The following is an 18,911-nucleotide window of genomic DNA, read 5'->3' on the forward strand; positions in this document are numbered from 1 at the left end:
CTATAGACCTTTTGTCTACTAGTGAGACTGTCTTACATTTTGAATACATAAACAAAGCACAAGGCTACATTAACCTCTGATTATTTTACTTAAAATCAAGAGGTTCTGTCATGAATTAACACATACATCAATATACAACGTGGTAAAGACTGGTGAATATGAATATCATCATCAATGTTGTCAACATGAAGATCATGATGACGATGAAAAAACCCAATGACAATGATAATAATATTTCTGTACATGATTCTGTACTGCTAATGTGACAGGTGCTCTGTATCCAATATTAATACTAAGAAGTACTATCACTGTATCAAATGTAATTCTCTTTACAAGATGTCTTAATCTTCCTTCAATTTGAAAAGATACTGCACAGCTATGTAGGCATATTAACACTCCTTAAATTGTGTTAAAAATGGTGAACATCAAATTATTCTACAAGCTACATACCTTTTCTCCAAAGATTCCATTCACTTGAATTTTTTGTAAATTGCTTGGAAAAAACCATTCTTTTGACAACATGTGTCTCTGCGAAAACAATAAACAGTAAGTACAATAGTTACTTTGCATAATTAATTAATTTTTTTTTGTATGAACAAACAATAAATAACATAGTAATTATTTACAGATCATTTAAAACGAATTTGTTTTTGTTTTTTAACTATTCCTCAAAAACAAATGAGGTTCTATGAAATTTACTGTCCACAATGTCCATTATGAATTATTAATGCCTATAAATGTCTTTAAAATGTGAATAGGGCCCAAGTAATGACTTAGATGTATTAGTTTTATCAACATTTTTGCAATGATGTGCAAAATCATTATAATTTTATCATATAAACCATTGATTTATATAATTAATTGGTAACATCCTGTAGACTAAAACAATGCTCCACACAATCCAGTTTAAAGATTACATGATAAAATAATGTAATTACCACTGGCCGGTCTGTAAGGGCAGAATCCTGGAAGAAGGCTTTTACTTGAATTCTTTCAGCAGCTGAAAACATTACGCTAAATGAATATCACATATACAGAAAAAATATATACCTCTCAAAGTTTGCTAAGCATAATGAATTCCAGATTGTTTATGGTTAATGTGTTTGATGTTAATCACCAAATAATACAAATGTGCAACATTCCCAGTCTGGAGCTCCACGCAGTGAGACGTGTTTGTTTCGCTTGTGCACACTGCACGTGCTTTCGTGTGCTCGACTTGGGGGTCCTTCATTTCGTTGTTTTTGTCAGCGAAATGAAGTTTTCTACTGGGATGTATGCGGCCATTGGAACTGATTGAACACTGGAACGCTTCTCGTTTCGACAGCCTGCACCACCAGGTTGGATTCTTTTTTAGCGAGATTCATTGCCTCCACGTCATTTCTCCGTCTGTCGACTTGGGTTTTTTTCGTGACTCGTATGACGGCCATTCTGCAGAACGCCACGGTTGTTCGCGTTTAGTCTCTACATGTCCAAGCCTGTTCTAGCAGCACTGGAAGATTGACCGCCCCACTCTAAGAAGAAATAGGAAGCGGGGTCGGCCCCTACTACTCTTTTTCTAGACTTTACCTTGCTTTATAGTAATACCATCTCGTATCCTCCGGAGTCGGGCCCGTCCGCACCACTATACCAACCCATGATGACTGGACTATACCCTAGTCTGATACTCTCTCTCGTTCAGACAGATCCGGTTTCTCAAGATCTGTATTTCAGCACAGCACTACACCTTCAACGTCTATCGACTGTCAATCTAGGGGTTTTCTTGACGGGATGCAACCCATCTCGTCCCTTTAAGCTGTGCACCCAAACGGCCTTAACGAGGCCACTCGCATGGACATATCAATCGGACTTTAAACTTTTAGATCTGCGTTGAAAATTTTATGTCTTAATTACTTCTTTTTTAAAAAATATTATTAAATAGTCCGATCCTCTCTTCTTTCTCTTATTTAATTTTGGACTGTCCTTCTAAAATGCTCCAAATTATATAAATATTCGGCCGAGCAGTCAATTCTTTTTATTTTTGGCTTGTAACCTTTTTATTATTTTTTATTTATTCTATTAACTTTTTTACTAATTGCTATTTTCAAAATTCTGCCCATTTTCAACCCCCCCACCCCCTCCATCCCGAGTCAGGCCACCGATCTTATCGGAGGTCGGACTCGGGATGGGCGTGTTCGAAACCCTAGTGGTATATGGGCACGTTAAACTTGTTATCATCATCATCATCATCATCAAATGTGCAATATGTAAATGTTTAATGAATTGAAAATCTCAAGAAATTGTCCAGATGGAAAATCTGCTACAAAGTATGAATGCAGCCCTGTAAACTGCATTTTGGTGATCATATGTGAAGACCAATACAAATAACGACCATGGAATATCTCCGACTGAAGCACAAGACTGTAAGAACCTCTTGCCATAACAACATCCTGATTTCATCATCTCATGTTCTTAATCAGTCTTTGAATGCACATCTGTGGAAGAACATTTCATTCCTTCAGAAGTGCATCAACTGGATGTGCATTGACATTTATAAGAATGAAACCAGAACATATAGCACCTGTAGGAGATACATGTACCTATGATCGTTCCTCTGACATAGAGATTGATTTTACCATGCAGCCCAGCTGATTTCTCCACAGACCACAACTTACCCACCACCATAATGGTCAGGTTCATCAATGCACACATTGGCATTATGATCAGTAAATAGTTAAAGTTTGTTTTGTTTAACAACACCACTAGAGCACATTGATTTATTAATCATCGGTTCTTAGATGTCACAAACTTGGTAATTCTGACATATACAGTAGTCTCAGAGGAGAAACCAGCTACATTTGTCCATTAGTAGCAAGGATGATGATTAATAAAGTCTATGCAATAGCTACATTCAAAGCTAACTGTTTGCATGGTCAATTAGTAAATTCTTGGCAATACTTGCATCCAAAGCTAACCTTTTCCATGATCAATAACATTTGAGATCCACAACATTACCAGGAATGTCAAGAATGGTATGTACTTTGTTCTTTGCAATTTTTTGGAACAAAAACGCCACCACCTAAATTTGTATCAATTAAATGCTCTTTTACTATAAATTATTAGAGTCAGTTCAGTGAAAACAGTGATATATAATTGAATAACAAGGTATCAGTATTTTTGTGAAGGAAAGATAACGGAAACTGAAAATGTCATAAATGACTGATAGCAAAAAAAATTCAATAAACAACAAACAAATTTACAAAATAAACAGTAAAACATACATGTAATTATTCTACCATCAAGCATCCATATGTTTGGTAAGCAGTCAATGACATGAATCCGATCTGAAAATAAAAACATACATGTTACTATTATCTCATCCAGGGCATTTGCCAGAGGGTAAAATGGGTATGGCACCATACCCAATTTTTTTTTTTTTTTTAAGTTAACCTTTGGACAAAAATTAATTACTCTTATCATTACTGTATCATTATCTTAATTCTAACCCTAAAAGTAACCCATTTTCTTTCTGGGGGAGGCTTCCCACATCCCCTGTTGACTGTGGTTGCATTCAGTTCCATAGTGATATACCCAAACATTTCTTTCTGGCAGAAACACTCATCAACTACATCCATGTTTGAAACATTATCCTAATAAAAGTACTATCACCATGTTTTCATTCAGAAACTAAATGTAAATATGATAACGGTTTTGAAGGTCAAGAAGAGGTCAAACATTTTCAAAAAACTGAAATTCATTAAAGGTATCCATCATTTGGGTAAGCTTCGTTTGTTTGATGACACTGCAGCAAATTAACAGCTATCAGGTAAAGTTAATTCTTGTTTAATGACACCTCAAGATTTACTGATCATCAGCTAATGATTGTGCTGGTAATATATAGGTAATAATGTAGGTTTCAGATGAAATCCACTATATTTTTCTATTAGTAGCAAGGGATCTTTTATATGCACAATACCCACAGACAGGACAGCACAAACCATGAAACTCCAGTCATGAGACACTAACTGGAATGGGAAAAAAATAATCAGAAAATGGGTCCGTCAAGGGGATTTGATCCTTCAACCTAAGCATCACAGGTGAGTGCTCCACTACTCCTCAATCAACTCACTCTGTGGTTGATTTAAATTAAAACCTTTACAGTAAATGTACATGTAAGCTATATACATGGTATTTGACATGTTAATTTTGTGTTCTGTTCCGTGGACCCTCACCATAAAACTGCACTGGACAACATGGGGCAGGCGTGAGTTAGCTCAGTCGGTTGAGCACTCGCTTGATGTGCTCGGCCGATCATTCAGCTGATTGGGCTTTTCTCATTCCAACCAGTGCACCACAACTGGTCAAAGGCCGTGGTATATGCTTTCCTGTCTGTGGGAAAGTGCATACAAAAGATCCCTTGCTGCATTAGTCAAAATGTAGCAGGTTTCCTCTGAATGTTTGACATCCAATAGCCAATGATTAATTAATCAATGTGTTCTAATGGTGTCATTAAACAAAACTTCATTTTTTTTGAGGTGGGGGGGGGGGGGACATAACATTGATTCAAAAATAAATGAATAAATGAATGAATTAACTGTTGAATTATCAACTACACGTTAACAGATTATAATTATCTAGTGATATCTGAAATTTGTAAAGTGAATCATGACACAACACCAAACAAAGTGTTCCATGTGAATGAATGAATGGTATAACACTACCACACCACAAACAATAACACTAGCTAATAGGTGTCATTATTTATTATTGGGTGTTACCAGGTATTCCAGTTATTGTCAATTCACAAAGAACAAAATTGCATTCTCCTGGAACAGGTATAGATTACTGAAAGATATGTGGCTGTAAATGTGGAAAAGATTAAATCTGGAAACACCTCGGTCACACAAAGAGGCCAGCTACCCAGTAGCATTAATTTAGCCACTTAAGCATTCATTTCTTTTTCATTCTTGTTGTTCATAATCAGGCACTGTTTCAGTAAGCCTGCATGATAATCTTTACTTGCTATTCACCAAGAAAACTGCTTCATTAGGTCTATTGTACCCATACGTGACCTGATATGCACAACCGATAAACAAATGTTGCTTTTATACATACGGTCATGCCAAATGTTTTTACTGGATTATCAGTCAAACAGTGGTGTAATTTAATTTTCAGAATTGATGAATCGAAATGAATTTGGATGAAATGAAAGTAAAACATTTTTCAGTGCTGTTTTTTTCGTAGTTATTTTGGAATTGAATTGAAATTCCACAGTACTTATGCAAACAAATATTTTTAAAGTGTTGAATAAATGGTGACAAAAAAACATACATACCATTGTATGAAACATAGCACATTTAAATCAAATAACAGGGTTTAGTGGGACTTTTTTTAATTTGATGGTCAACTACCTGTGTAGATGTATATAATTTAGTCCCTTACAAAAACATTCATTTCAAAAATCACTAACACATGTATGTGTGATACGAAAGAAGAACCGAAATCCAAGAATTATAGTTTTATTCACAATCACTTGCACAAGCCTAGTTCTGTGTAACACAATTTTTGTTTGCACATTAAATTTAGGACATCAATTACAATTACATGGTCGTGCTGGGTTATGCAAAACCTCCAGTTGTTTTTGTGTAATCCATAAATGGTTTAATTTTCAATTCTCAGAGGTCTGCAATCAAGCGACAATATTTTACCTAACAAGTAGATAACATCAATAAATCAATACCGTGGAATACCCTCAATACCCTAGCAGGGATATACATGTGTATGTGTATACACTGTAATTTAACAGGTGGCTGCACAACAAAGACAATCAAGATAAAGCAAGAACTAAACCAGTTTGTAATAACACACTTGATCATTATCAAAATGTCCAATTGTGTTGACAGAATATACTCACGAAATATTAGCTTTTTGTAAATCGTGAAATATTAGCTTTTTGTAAATCGTGAAATATTAGCTTTTTGTAAATCGTGAAATATTAGCCATTTCAAAATTGAGTGAAGGTCAGATATATGCTAGAATGTTAACATTTAACAAAGTCATCAAATTTAATTAAATTATGTATTACAAGTAAAATATGTTTGTTTTGTATTTGAGAATATGTCAGTTTTAACAATTATCTGTTCATCCACGACAACCAAATTTGATGTTCAATTGGCAACATGATTTTATGACTTCAGAGGATAAAACAGTGAGGGTCTTTGTCAAATAGAAAAGATTGCAATGACATGCAGCTTCTTCGGTAAATACAAATAACATCTCAGTTACATTGTAATACATGTATCTGAATTAGAAAATACTGTATTTCCTCTAATATTAAGCGCCGGGCCTCAAATAAGCACCGGCCTCTAATAAGCGCCAGGTCTGTAGCACTTTGCAACAAAATAAATGCCAGGCCTCTAATAAGTGCCGGGGTCTGTAACACTTAGCAACAATGAACGCTGAGTAAGACGGTCAAAAACTTTAATTTCTAAACTTTGTTTGAAAAAAATAAAGGCCGGGTCCCCAATAAGCACCGGTCTCCAATAAGCGCCGGGTCTGCGACCATTTTGAAATTAATAAGCGTGGCGCTTATTAGAGGAAATACAGTAGAACAAAACCGATCACACACTACATAGCATTTACACATGGATTTTGAAACATTGAATATTTTAGTATACATATTATATATACTACCAGTACATCTTTTAAAAAAATCAATTGGGCAACCTAATTTTTGGTCTGACAACCTCAAAATGAAATCTTATTTGCCCTTTAAACAATCTTCAAAATTCCTTAAAATTGACACTTGTCTGATCGTCATGAAATATTTGCACCTACTGATAAATTTTAAAGAACTTTTATGTTGACACAAATTGTCATTTACAAAGTGTTTTAAATTCAGCTATAATTTTACGTGGAGCTAATGATTTAATCAATGGCTAAGGGTGGCTTGGCTACCATTATCTTAATCAGTTATAGTTGGATTTAGCATTATATTCATTACAGAGGTACATGCCAATTCAATCCCTGTTGAGGCAAATAAACTATAAAGACAAGTCAGACTTAGTTGGGGGTTGATCTGATTTGTACCCCTTAAACCGTTCAGCCTTGCATGTCAAAACACTGACATATACCTGTGTCTTGATCCCTGTCACCTATTATTAATCTCATATAGCGCTTGGCTATCATACATTAAAACAACAAATACTCAGCACTAAGGAAGAATCGAGGACACCACATAATATGTATTAGTTACTGTACTCTCAAATGGAATCGATGGTCAAGTGGTTAAGCTATCAGACTTAAGGCTGGTAGGTCCTGGGTTCGCATCCTGGTACTGGCTTCAACCCCAAAGTGATTTTAACCACGCAATGGGTAGGTGTAAGGCCATTACACCAACTTCTTTCTCTCACTAACCACTAACAACTAACCACTAACCCTCTGTCCTGGACAGACAGCCCAGATATCAGAGGTGTGTGTGTCCAGGACAGTGTGCTTGAGCCTCAATTGAATAAAAGCATGAAAATAAGTATAATTAAAATAACAACTTGTCTTGATGATGTCATGGTAAAAACATTAGAATTAAGGTTGCTAGGTAACTGGTTCACATCCCAGTACTGGCTTCTGCCCACAGTGAGTTTCAGTGACTCAAAAGGAAGGTAAAAGGCTATTACACTGACTTAGTCACTATAACCACCAACAAGCAACCATTAACAACCCTCCTGGAAAGACAGCCTAAATAGCTGAGGTCTGTATCTGATCTGCAGCAATTAGTTTTGTATGGGCACTTTTCATCTATGATATAGTGGTTGTGGAGCACTGGTTGACTATATAACAGACTTTATAACATACTGTGCTTTAGACAAAAGCTCTACCATTGAGCTACATTCGACTGTAGCCCGCTACGACTACATAACATGATCACTCAAAACAAAATGAGAAAATATTCATAAACAATATTTATTGATGGCTGCTCCCAAAATTATCATAATGGCGGTAGGCAGCTACTTGTAACCCAAAACCATCTTTTACAGAAATGTCTGCATTTTTAAAAAACAATAAATAAATCTGCTGACAATGGACACTCATTTCATTTTCTAACTGCCATCACCGAAAAATAAAAATATTACTCACAGTATGGGTTCTTTTCCATCTGCTGGTTTCCATGGAGACTGAGACTAAGGATGTGGATGTGTCGTATCTTGAGCAGGTCCTTCCAGGAGAGGTTGTTGTTGGACAACACCAGGGTGCCCAGGGCGAGAAACCGTGACAAGCCATCCAGACACACAACCTGATCAACACAAAATAATAGTTATCTTAGTCTACAAAACAGTGACACTGAAACTGATAAACACAAAATAATAGTTCTCTTAGTCTACAAAACAGTGACACTGGAACTGATAAACACAAAATAATAGTTCTCTAAGTCTACAAAACAGTGACACTGGAACTGATAAACACAAAATAATAGTTCTCTCAGTCTACAAAACAGTGACACTGGAACTGATCAACACACAATAATAGTTTTCTTAGTCTACAAAACAGTGACACTGGAACTGATCAACACAAAATAATAGTTATGTTAGTCTACAAAACAGTGACACTGGAACTGATCAACACACAATAATAGTTCTATTAGCCTACAAAACAGTAACACTGGAACTGATCAACACAAAATAATAGTTCTCTTATTAGTCTACAAAACAGTGACACTGGAACTGATCAACACACAATAATAGTTCTCTTAGTCTACAAAACAGTGACACTGGAACTGATCAACACACAATAATAGTTCTCTTAGTCTACAAAACAGTGACACACAACCTGATCAACACAAAATAATAGTTCTATTAGCCTACAAAACAGTGACACTGGAACTGATCAACACAAAATAATAGTTCTCTTAGTCTACAAAACAGTGACACTGGAACTGATCAACACACAATAATAGTTCTGTTAAGTCTACAAAACAGTGACACACAACCTGATCAACACAAAATAATAGTTCTCTTAGTCTACAAAACAGTGACACTGGAACTGATAAAACACAAAATAATAGTTCTCTTAGTCTACGAACAGAATCTTGGCCCTCATCGGGTGAGGACTCTCAGTTTGGCCAGCGATGAAGTTAGACGAGGTTTCATGCGCTCTCAACTTACCCCCCCACCTGGGGGGACTGATCGCTAGTTATGGATCGCTGTTGGAGTACCGCGTCGCGTACACCGGGTCACGGGCAACCGTGACCTTGGTGTATGGCGACGCGGCTACAGCCAAGAGGAAGGGAACTAGGAAGAGGAAACGTGCGCCAGGGGCGGCTCAGGCGGGGACAAAGCTGGCGGCTCAACCGCCAGTGGCGGTCCCGTCTGCGTCGCCGCCCCCACCACGACCAAACCGGACGGATCGACGGGAGGCGACTCGCCAACCAGCCGGACCGACTGTTCAGATGCGGGAAGTGGAGCAGCCAACCAGTGCACCGCGACCAGCGTCACCTGTTCCCGCTCGTCGTTCGTCTGCGTCGAGACCCCCACCCACGGGGGACTCCGCGACGGCGACTCTGGATGTTGGGGCTGTCAAGAGGAAGGCCGTGACCCCCCCGGAGGACCAACCAGCCAAGACGCGGCCTTCTACTTCCTCTTCGGGTGACTGGAGAGTGGCAGCGCGGAAAATCAAAGGCCAGTACTCTAAGTACTTGGTGGGAGACGTCACGGACCCCGACAGACTGCCAGGCGGGGTCTACGAAGAAAACTTCAAGATGTTTCCCGATGGCCACCAGGTCGCCATCCACACGGTCAAACTACGGGGAGTGGAAGCTATAGTAGTGACGTCGCGCCGGGATGATCTTTACCGACAGGGATTCCTCAGCCATGACATGGATAACAACACCATCCACAGAATCATGAAGATCGTCACCGGCGCCCAGTACCCACAGATGGTCCACTGCCTTAACACCCACAGCTACAGGAGACTGGTGCCTCACTTTGAGGAGAGGAACAACATCACCTCCCCGTAGATGCTGTGCACCCAAACGGCCTTAACGAGGCCACTCGCGTGGACATATCGATCGGACTTTAAACTTTTAGATCTGCGTTCAAAATTTTATGTCGAAATTACTTTTTTTTTTTAAATATTATTAAATAGTCCGATCCTCTCTTCTTTCTCTTATTTAATTTTGGACTGTCCTTCTAAAATGCTCCAAATTATATAAATATTCGACCGAGCAGTCAATTCTTTTTTATTTTTGGCTTGTAACCTTTTTATTTTTTTTATCTATTAACTTCTTTACTAATTGCTATTTTCAAAATTCTGCCCAGTTTCTACCCCCCTCCCCCCCCATCCCGAGTCAGGCCACCGATCTTATCGGAGGTCGGACTCGGGATGGGCGTGTTCGAAACCCTAGTGGTATATGGGCACATTAAACTAGTTATCATCATCTTAGTCTACAAAACAGTGACACTGGAACTGATCAACACACAATAGTTCTCTTAGTCTACAAAACAGTGACACTGGAACTGATCAACACAAAATAATAGTTCTGTTAACCTACAAAACAGTGACACTGGAACTGATAAACACGCAATAATAGTTTTCTTAGTCTACAAAACAGTGACACTGGAACTGATTAACACACAATAATAGTTATCTTAGTCTACAAAACAGTGACACTGGAACTGATAATCACTAAATAATAGTTCTCTTAGTCTACAAAACAGTGACACTGGAACTGATAATCACTAAATAATAGTTTTCTTAGTCTACAAAACAGTGACACTGGAACTGATCAACACACAATAATAGTTTTCTTAGTCTACAAAACAGTGACACTGAACTGATAATCACTAAATAATAGTTCTCTTAGTCTACAAAACAGTGACACTGGAACTGATCAACAATCAATAATAGTTTTCTTAGTCTACAAAACAGTGACACTGGAACTGATAATCACAAAATAATATTTCCATTAGCACAGTTAGAGAAAAGTGAAACTGGATATGGCAAATATAAAATAATGTTTTTATTAGTCTCTAGAACAGTAACACTGGACCTGACAAACACAAAATAACATTATTATGAGTTTAGAGAACTGTGCCAAGTATATTAAATATAATAAAACAGTAAATAGTAAATAATATCTTCTGGTACTAATACATAAGACAATGTCAACAGAAAATAACCGTATCAGTTTCCAATATGATGACCAGTATATTAAATATCATAATTAGTGAATAAACACAACATAGTTTGTTACTCAAATAGGCCTATAACACAAACTAATTTCAGGGTTGTTCTTGGGGTTTTTTTTTGTGTGTGTGTGTTTTTGTTCTTGTTGTTTGGGGGGGGGGGGGGGGGGGGGGGTGCATATAAAATAATGTTAGCAAATAACTAAAATACACTACTGTTATGGTAAAACAAGGACTAATTAGTGTAACAAATACAGAAAGTAATTTAGTTATTAGAATGTTAACACAAATACTCATATATATATAACAAATATAAAATAATTTTTATTGTTTATAAAACATCCTTGGCACATAATCATACCACAGCTTTTTCTTAAATCTTTAAAAAGTAAATAAATATAGATGATAAGTAAACAATATGTTGAGCTGTTGTTAAATAAAAAACAAATTCCATTATTGTATGAAAAACAAATTTTATTATATTATTGAAAAACATATTGCATTAACGTAATGAAAACATTTTATTACTGTATGTAAAAATAATTATTTAATTATTGTATGTAAAATAATCATTTAATTATTGTATGTAAAAATAATTATTTTATTATTGTATATAAAAATAATTATTTTATTATTGTAAGCAGGCCTTTGAAAATTGCGAGAGTGATCCTTTCAATCAAATATAATTTTGCGTAACCTTTTTTTTTTTTTGCACAAAATTTGGAGCACTATATTTACTGGAATATGATGGGTTATGCAAAAAAAGGAAACGAGTTACCTGAATTTATTTATGCATAACCGATAAATGGGTCACGCAGATTTTCAATTCTCAGAGGCCTGGTATGGAAAAACATATTCTATTATTGTATTAATACACATATTCCAGTATTGAATGGAAAAACATATTCTGTTATTGTATGGAAACACATATTCCATTATTGTATGGAAACACATATTCCATTATTGTATGGAAACACACATATTCTGTTATTGTATGGAAACACATATTCTGTTATTGTATGGAAACACATATTCTGTTATTGTATGGGAAAACATATTCAGTTATTGTATGGAAAAACATATTCCATTATTGAATGGAAAAACATATTCCATTATTGTATGGAAACAAATATTCCATTATTGTATGGAAACACATATTCCATTATTGTATGGAAAAACATTCTATTATTGTATGGAAACACATATTCCATTAATTTATGGAAAAACATTCTATTATTGTATGGAAACACATATTCAATTATTGTACGGAAACACATATTCCATTAATTTATGGAAAAACATTCTGTTATTGTATGGAAAAAACCCATATTCTATCATTACATGGATTTTAAAAATTATTATTGTATGGAAAAACATTATATTATTGGATGGAAAAAAAAAATATGTCAAACACATACATATGAATGTTAATGCTATCATGAAAATCATAAACAAATAGGTTTGTTTTCTGACATAAGTACATGTAGGCCTATCTATGTATGAAATGTTTTGTATGTTAAATGAAAAAATTCTTGATTAAAAATTATACTGAGAACCAACAATTCAGAGCTACATTGTAATTTACAAACAAGAATGAGGCGAGTACCTGATCAGTTGATCAATTATGTTGATACTAGTCTATTAACTGTACAAAGAATGTGGCGAGTACCTGATCAATTATGTTGATCCTAGTCTATTAACCGTACGAAGAACGAGGCGAGTATCCTGATCAAGTTGATACCAGTCTATTAGCTGTATGAAGAACGAGGCGAGTACCTGATCAATTATGTTGATACTAGTCTATTAGCCGTATAAAGAACGAGGCGAGTACCTGATCACTTATGTTGATACTAGTCTATTAGCTGTACAAAGAATGAGGCGAGTACCTGATCAATTATGTTGATACCAGTCTATTAGCTGTATGAAGAACGAGGCGAGTACCTGATCAATTATGTTGATACCAGTCTATTAGCCATACAAAGAACGAGGCGAGTACCTGATCAATTATGTTGATACCAGTCTATTAGCTGTATAAAGAACGAAGCGAGTACCTGATCAATTATGTTGATACCAGTCTATTAGCCGTACAAAGAATGAGGTGAGTACCTGATCAATTGTGTTGATACCAGTCTATTAACTGAACGAAGAACGAGGCGAGTACCTGATCAATTATGTTGATACCAGTCTATTAACTGTACAAAGAACGAGGCGAGTACCTGATCAATTGTTGATACCAGTCTATTAACTGTACAAAGAACGAGGCGAGTACTTGATCAATTGTGTTGATACCAGTCTATTAACTGTACGAAGAACGAGGCGAGTACTTATCAGATATATTGATAGTATATCAAACGTACAAATCCGCTACAATTTTCTCACAGTCTGACATAACTCTCACATGACTCATGATCACAGAGCTAAAGAAAAGTACATAAGCTTGTCCACGTTCAAGTATTTACAACAACAAAGTTGAATTATTCTAATAATACCTCTATGGGTAGTATTGGTATTCAAGTACATGAACTAAACATTTGCTTGCAGGAAAGCTACAAAATCACTACATGCATGCACATATAAACATATACTGACACAATGAAAACGCAAAACAGATATTTTTCAATATTTTGTTGTGATTAATGAAAAATATATTTATTGGACTTAAAATAACAATTTATAAGAGGAAGCCATTGATTGGTACTTTTGTCTGGGTTTTAATCCTGGTTTTGTTCTCGTTACACATACAATAGCAGAAACACACAAAATGGTGTGAAATGTGTTCACTACATGCTCAATCATGTTGCATGCAATGCACGTAAAATGCCAGATGTGGACACATAAAAGTCACGTAACGGTGTCATATTCCTCGTCACATTGAGAATGCCACGACTCGGAGAAGAGTCCATCCATCAACTATTGGATGACTTATTGAACGTCATCAACAGACCGGGAGTGTCCGTGATCGACTTCGACCTGGTCAACATCCTGTTACGACCCCACGCCAAGATCGGCAGATTCGACGACACCACCTCCGTGACCAGTTCAGAACTGCGACGATGACAGTAAGCAACACAATAGGACGTCATGGAAGGCCTATCCATCCGATGATGGTCATCCGTCGACTCAGAACAGCTGGACTCAGATGTAGACGCCCACACAACAGTAACATCATGACACTGCAACATCGTGCTGCGAGACTACAGTTTGCTCTCCAGAATGGTAATCATCCACCAGCCTTTTACCGGAGCATTGTTTTCTCAGATGAGTCCCATTTCTCTGTCAATGGAAGAGCATGTGTGTACAGGAGACTCCATTAACGGTACGCTGACGGATGTGTGAGGGAATGTGATCGGTTTGGCGGGTGCTGTCTGATGGTATGGGGGGCAATCAACTGTGATTTCAGGAGTAATCTCATTGTTGTCCACGATGCCCAGCGTTCTATTGACGTTATTCTAAGACCAGTTCTCCAGCCACTTTTGCGCCATCACTGAAGACCAGGAGGTCCCCTTCTGTTTAAACAAGACACTGCCCGTCCACATACTGCAAGAATTACCCAGGCATTCCTGCAACAAGCCGGTATCACCGTTATGAACTGGCCCGACGTTTCACCGGATTTGAACCCCAATTGAACACATGTGGGATGAGTTAGGACGTCGTGTACATCACCGCCATCCACCACTGCGTAATGTCGCTGAGCTTGCACAGGCGTTGCAGGAGGAGTGGATGAACATTCCTGTGGCTTATTTGAGATGTTTGTGCCAATCCTTTCCCCGTCATCTTCACGCATGCTCACGGGCCAATGGTGGACACACCAGATACTGACCTTGATATGGGGGGGTTGAACTTTTTGATTACGAATGCAACTCAATTACTGATGATAACTGGCCATGTTTCCATGTGAATGTATCTCATGAATACCAGTCATTAATGTCATATTACATTATCGATCAATTCATTAATAGTTTCAGGGTTGAAAAAAATCATGATTTGTTTTTAATTTTTTTTTTACTTAAATCAGATTTAGTTGATTTTGTTTTCTTTTTTACTTTAATTTGGAGCTTCTGAATTGAATACTTTCTACCTGTTAAATACACGATTTGGAAACTTCACTGCATTCTGAAAGGAAATACCTCAAACATCTAGAAATGAGGCAACAAAATAGTATTTTAATACTTTTATTGAACAAAAACAATGTGTTCTCAGTGTCACAAACGGTATGTCCTTATGTGTTTACTTGCCAATGTCCAAAACAGTGTACCAAGTTTGACAGGTAAGCAAACTGCATAACATGTCACAAGTGTCTACAAACATTGCTTGTTGCTGTTCAACAATTTGTACATGAAGACAAGTTTTCCTGCTTTTTCGGTGCCGAGTCAGTTTCGTATTTTCGACTGTACGTTCTACTCCTGCACTGGATGCAACTGCAGTTAGTAGTGATTTGCATACAAGCAGTATGTATCACTTAGACGACTTGCCTGTGATTGCCACCATGTCAGGGAGGATACCGAGGCGACCGTTTCTTCCTTGAACATGTACGGTTTGAACGGCCCTGTCTGTGCTCTCATGTTGATCACAGATGGCAGACATGTTGGGTAATGTTCACTGCAGTGGGCCATTGCAGTGTCTACTTCATCATCTGACAGATACTTGACTTGGTGCTTTGGATCTAGAATGTTTGCCAGGAAGTGAGCAGTTGTCAGAGCTTGCTTGGTGCGGCTCAGCAACTTCTTCATCACTGTTGGTGGTTGGTTTGATTCTTTCAAATCATCCTGAAGTTTCTTCCACACATGGACGGCATCGCTGATCTTGCAGCTGTCACTCTGAACTCAAACTACAGAATGGGTTTCATTCGCTGTAGATAATCCTTTGCATTTCTTTTCAGAGCAAAGTCCTTCACTTTTGTGGCAACGTTCTTTTCAATTTCGTCCCTGTGTTCCTCGCACACTTTGAGGAGGATGGACCAGTTGTCCAGGTACGATTTCAGACAATCTGAAAGTGTGTTCCAGCTAACATCCAAGGGCAGCACCAGCATTTCCCACCAGCAGCCCGATACCATGCTGCAGGGAGGTGGCCATTTCCCCACCAGCAGCCCGATACCATGCTGCAGGGAGGTGGCCATTCTCCCACCAGCTGTCCGATACCATGCTGCAGGGAGATGGCCATTTCCCCACCAGCAGCCCGATACCATGCTGCAGGGAGGTGGCCATTCTCCCACCAGCAGCCCGATACCATGCTGCAGGGAGGTGGCCATTCTCCCACCAGCAGCCCGATACCATGCTGCAGGGAGGTGGCCATTTCCCCACCAGCAGCCCGATACCATGCTGCAGGGAGGTGGCCATTTCTGAAGTACTTGATTACTTGAACGACATGGTCTTTCACTCCAGACACTTCTACATCTTTCGCCAGCAAGTTCATGTAATGTACCGAACATCCATATGACACAATGTCGGACTCACTGTCATCAGTCAAGTTGTTCCTCATCTTCAGCATGTTGGCTGCATTGTCGGTCACAAAGCTGCCAACCTTGCACACAAACTGCTCTTCTGTAGAGCGTACAGCTTCAGATGCCACTTCCTGCAAATACTCGGAATTGTGGCTGTAGCCAGATGTGACAACAGTTCCTGTTATGAAACTCTGGCCTGTCTCCGAAGTAACCGATAAACAAACTATCGGTTCGTTGTGGACATTGCTCCATCCATCCAGAGCCATGGACACAGTTTCTCCTCCAAGCTGATCTTTGCAGTCATTGAGCATAGAGGTGTGGACTTCATCAAGAAGTCGTCCACCGACATCATAGCATGTTGGTGGTCTGTACCCTGGTCGAAGTAAAGACATCAACTTGGTAAACTCAGGGTGCTCCACAAGCGAAAATGCAGAATTTGTTGCATAGATTATTTTTGCAAGTTGATGATCAATGGCAGATTTGTCCTTGCCTGACATCTGCATCACAAAGTCATCTAGGTTGCAAGCCTGTTTCATTTTCTTTGGCAGGATGGGTGCTGGCGAAGCTGCTCATTTTCTGGAAGATGGAAGGCTAGTTTCAGCATCGCTAGTGTCAGTTGTGTCGTCTCTGTTTGGGGCTCCGACACAACCCTTGTGATGTTGCTTCATGCGTGCAACAAGTCCTTGCATAGTTTTGCCACACGCTCTACATTTGGCTTTACACCCAGTCTTCCCTGGAACCACAGTCTTCTCAAAATATAACCACACATAATCCTGTTTTCTGCCAGACATTGTGAAGTTGACAAGTATGAATATATACTGATAAATTACCACCTGTAAATTACACAATACTGTAGTCTCAATTTTTCACAAAAGAGTCAGGTTTTGTTTCTGGTACGTATTCAGCATGAGATTTTTTTACTACATACATTTCTGATAAAAAAAAAGAGTGTTTTTTATTTTTGTTTATTAATATCTGTTTCAGACAATTTCGTATTACAAACATTTGAAGTTAAAAACTTGTTTATCGATGGAACTATTTTTCGTCACTGGCAAGTGGTTTCATTCGCGTCCGCGTGGTACGCCTCCGTTAATAAATTATTAACAATTATTGTCTGGCATTATTTTGATTATTTGGCTATATGGTTTAACATGTCGGCAAGATAAATTCGTTGTAGAAGCATCTCTCGGGGTATATGGCTTTTTATGTACCCTCTGTGTGCTCCTTCGGCTTGGGGTAAAAGAACACACAGAGGGTACATAAAAAGCCATATACCCCTCGTTACCCCTCGTGATGCTTCTACAACTTATATTATCTACCGTAAGTAACAATTGATTTTAAATAACACTTAATTTTTTGTACTGCAAGTTAATTGATAAATCACATGTTTACAACATAATCAATAAAAATAAATGCAATAATCATAAAAATCAAATGAAACATAATAAAAATAAAAAAAAATCTAAATTCATGATTTTAAAAAAAAAATTGGCAGTGATTTAAATCATGATTTAAATCAAATGATTTAAATCAAACAACTCTGAATAGTTTGTCGTTGTTTGCAATGAAAAGTTGTTTTTGCGTTTTTATTGGGTGTCAGTATACATGTATATTCTTGGTACAATGCATTGGTTTGTTAGATAAAGGTATATAAAAAATATATAAGCTCAAAACTAAACTCCTAAACATCAAGGTTAAAAGATGTTATTACTTTATTCTAATCTTAGGTGTTGGGATGTCATTAAACAAACGTATCACCCATGCCATATTCATATCTAGCCAGTAGAACATTTATGATTTATAGCCCGACGGTAACCATTACAAACTTTTAATGTCACATTTAGGCTTTGTATTTTTAGAATTTCAGTACTACTATGTTATCTGTGCATTGTAAACAAACCTTCAGCACAAAGCACAAATAGACATTAATGTAGCCTTAGTCTGTTATCATATGGACAGCAAACAACATTAAGCCCTAATGCAGTGGTTTGGTGAACTGCCCAGTAAAGTGAAGTGGGCACTAAGAAGATCAAATATTGGTATTACTGTAACTGCAGATTATTAATGTGTGATGTGTACACTGCTCTGTTCAAAACCTGTCACAGGGGAGTATGTATTTAGTAAACAAACAAGTCACCAGCATGATGATGGGGTAGTGGTTAGGCCATCAGTATTAGGGTGACAGAACCTAGTTTTTAAAGACTACCGGATATTTTTCACTATCAGAGCAATTTTTGAGAACTGAAATCAGACATTACTTGTGTTTTATTGTTTAGATTATTCATTTCCATACATTCAAAGTGGTTCTGGTCACAGGT

At 37.6% G+C, this 18,911-nt stretch overlaps 1 protein-coding gene across 1 annotated transcript in view; it reads right to left on the reverse strand.

Moving 5' to 3' along the window:
• Positions 1–18,911, reverse strand: part of LOC121374191 — a 93,931-nt gene that overhangs the window by 54,652 nt on the left and 20,368 nt on the right. The window contains exons 4-7 of the mRNA XM_041501172.1: positions 8,110–8,266; positions 3,258–3,320; positions 939–1,000; positions 451–528 (exon numbers count right to left, since the gene is read on the reverse strand). Coding sequence (XP_041357106.1) covers positions 451–528; positions 939–1,000; positions 3,258–3,320; positions 8,110–8,266 — 360 coding nt within the window. The remainder of the gene's footprint in view (positions 1–450; positions 529–938; positions 1,001–3,257; positions 3,321–8,109; positions 8,267–18,911) is intronic.

Source organism: Gigantopelta aegis, chromosome 6 (assembly GCF_016097555.1).
Source record: "Gigantopelta aegis isolate Gae_Host chromosome 6, Gae_host_genome, whole genome shotgun sequence".
Lineage (NCBI taxonomy): Eukaryota > Metazoa > Mollusca > Gastropoda > Neomphalida > Peltospiridae > Gigantopelta > Gigantopelta aegis.